This window comes from Aplysia californica, unplaced genomic scaffold (genome assembly GCF_000002075.1).
Source record: "Aplysia californica isolate F4 #8 unplaced genomic scaffold, AplCal3.0 scaffold00048, whole genome shotgun sequence".
Taxonomy (NCBI): Eukaryota; Metazoa; Mollusca; class Gastropoda; order Aplysiida; family Aplysiidae; genus Aplysia; species Aplysia californica.
In genome coordinates, this window is record NW_004797318.1 from 2,009,400 (window position 1) to 2,012,401 (window position 3,002).

The following is a 3,002-nucleotide window of genomic DNA, read 5'->3' on the forward strand; positions in this document are numbered from 1 at the left end:
CTATGTTTTTCAACACTTAATGCCTCTACTTATCACAAAGTTTTAGGCACTAATTGCTTTATATAAGTCTAGATACCTGTTTTGACACATAATCTGAACTAAAGTATTATCAAGTCATCAATAATATTGCCAATAATTTATTTAGTTGATACAATTTCATCAATTGACTAGCAGCTATTGACTACCACCTCTGTCCACCTATTCCATTCGCCCCTATCTTTCCGCAATCAAAATTTGTGCTCTGGACAACCTGCAGAGGTTTTGATAGGAACTCAAATATACAGAATTGACATGAAAATGACAGTCCATCTGTAGAAACGTTCAGTGTTTCATATCTTTTTTATCTGAACAAATTTATGTAAATAAGTTGATAGACATTTGCTTAGAGAACATAATTCAAGAAAAGAGAAAATTATGAACATTTTCAGACCAAAAGGGAATGTCAAGAGCAGACAGTTGAAAAAATGTCTTGATCATTTCTAAAAGAATGAAAATTGGAAAAAGGGGGAGGAAAATGCTTTCCTTTTTCAAAAATCAACATGCAAGGTGTCACTTACATGGTTTACAAAATACTAGATGAATCAGGTGCAGCACAAAAAAATGTATCTTCACGCTCTCTAATAGCTCATGCACTGAACATTCATCTCAGAAAAAACAAATTTTTGAAGTTCTTGAATTTTCCACCGGCTGGGAAGAACGGATAATGCAATTGTAAACATGCCTCAAGTCCAGATATAGATGGAAAAGGACGATTATATTCAGAAATGTCTTTAAAAATCATTCTCTTAATATCACTTTTAAGAAACAGGTCTACAATTTATTGGTATTAACCTTTTTTCAGATCAACTTCATTTATCAATAATTTGAGCAATCATATTTATGTGTGATTATTTCATTTTTAAGAATGAATTTATCAACATACAAAAGAGCCCTGTCATAAAACATCATCATCAGCAAAAAATATGCTTTAATTCATCTACATTGAAACACAGGAAGGAGTGCACCCAAAGTAGAAAAAAAAATTGGGAGAATCAAAAGCAAAACTTTCTGAATGGAGAGTGATGCAGCTTCTTTGAGCTACGGAATAAAAAAGTGAGAAAGTCCTCAAATGCTGCGTGCAGGCAGGAGTTTTTGGGGCAGTCAGAATATCTGGAGGGGATCCAACCATTCTTGAACAACTTCACATCAAAGCAAGTCTTACAAGTGTTTGAGACAGTGCGACAAAGAAAGGTATTGGAAGATTTACAGCATTCAGGATGGTAGGGGGAAAAAAGTGTAACAAATGCAAAATCCCAAGACCATGAGAAAAACTGTAACAAAAGCCATTCCGTAGATTTGTATCTTTGTTAACAAAGTCCCCAAGACATAAACCAAGTTCCATAGGACAAAGCATTTTGTTAGTGAAAATCAATACCTTTCCCAGAAAGTGCCTGAGAGGCTGGAAACAAAACAACTGGAAGGTTATAGCTACTGACAAATGAAGACGAAGAAACACAGACAAAAAAAACACAGACAAAGAAACACAGACAAACAGACAGGCAGACAGAGGTAGAGACAGACATATTCAGAGTCAGGGTAAAAAAAGACAAACAAAAGATTAATAGAAATACGGACAGAAAATGACAAATTGTTTACAGCCCCCTAAACAAAGACAAACAGGCAGGCAGGCAGAAGCAGACACACAAAGACAGGTTTAAACAAGACACACGGATCGAGAGAAAGATGGAGAAAAAGACGGAGGATAAGACAGACAAAAAATTGCAAAATGTTTACTGCCCCCTTCAAACAAACTGGTATCGTAATATTATGTTCCAGAGTTTATCTATCCTGAGAATCCTATATTATTAATCACACCATTATGTGAGGAGTTAGAGAAGGTGCTTAGCGTGCCTTTCAAAAACCTGATTGAGTATGCCCATTGAGACATCATCCAAGGGTGTAATTTCTCTTTTACCTTTACTACACCACAAAACTACAGACAGAAAGAAAGATGCACTAATGTACTGACAGAGAGAAGAAGGGAATGGAAGGAATCATACGCAGAGAGAGACAGATACAGGGAGACAGACAAACTTATAGAGATGAGAGACAATAAGAAATAGGGAAAATAGAGTCTGAGAGAGAGAGACAGAGAGAGAGAGAGGGGGGGGAGGAGAGAAAGACATATAGACAGACAGACAGAAAGACAGACATACAAACAAAGAAATATGAAAGAGGGAAGAGAGATAAGGATGCAAAGAGTTGGAAAGGCAGAGAGACAGAGAGAGATAAGACAGAGAAAGAAAGAGAGAGAATGAGGGACAGACAGAGAGAAGATAGACACAGAGAGAGAAAGAGACAGAAAAGAGAGAAGGAGTGCTACAGAGAGACAAAGAGAGAAAGAAAGACAGAGGCACAAGTGGAGTTAAGAGTGACTTACAGGCTCAGTGCTGTAGTGCAGAATGATCCAGATGACCGGAGAGATACAGAGAGACAGAAAGAGAGAGAAGTAGGAGGGGCAGAGAGAGAAAGACAAAGAAAGAAAGAAAGAAAGAAAGAAAGAAAGAAAAAGGCACTAGTGGAGTTGAGAGCGACTCACTGACTCAGTCCTGTAAAGCAGAATGATCCAGACGACTGGACAGATACAGAAAGAGAAAGAGAGAGAAAGGCAGACAGACAGAGAGACAAAGAAAGAAGGAAAGAAAAACTGAGGAATGAAGGGAGAAGAGATCAACTCACAGGCTCAGTGCTGTAGTGCAGAATGATACAGACAACCAGAGAGACAGAAAAAGAGAGAAGGAGGGACAGACAGAGAGACAAAGAAAGAAAGAAAGAAAGACAGAGGAATGAGGGGAGAAGAGAGCAACTCACAGGCTCAGTGCTGTAGTACAGAATGATCCAGACAACCAGAGAGACAGAAAAAGAGAGAAGGAAGGAGTGACTCACAGGCTCAGTGCTGTAGTGCAGAATGATCCAGATGACTCCTAGCAGGGTGACGAACATGTCCAGTCGGTTCCTCTTGC

The 3,002-nt window shown here is 38.4% G+C and overlaps 1 protein-coding gene across 1 annotated transcript in view; it reads right to left on the reverse strand.

Annotated features, from left to right (window-relative positions):
* LOC101861494 (sodium leak channel non-selective protein) overlaps window positions 1-3,002 on the reverse strand; it is a gene marked incomplete in the record, with an annotated part of 77,838 nt that overhangs the window by 24,082 nt on the left and 50,754 nt on the right. Inside the window, 1 exon segment of the mRNA XM_013079319.2 lies at window positions 1,415-1,438. Coding sequence (XP_012934773.1) covers window positions 1,415-1,438 — 24 coding nt within the window.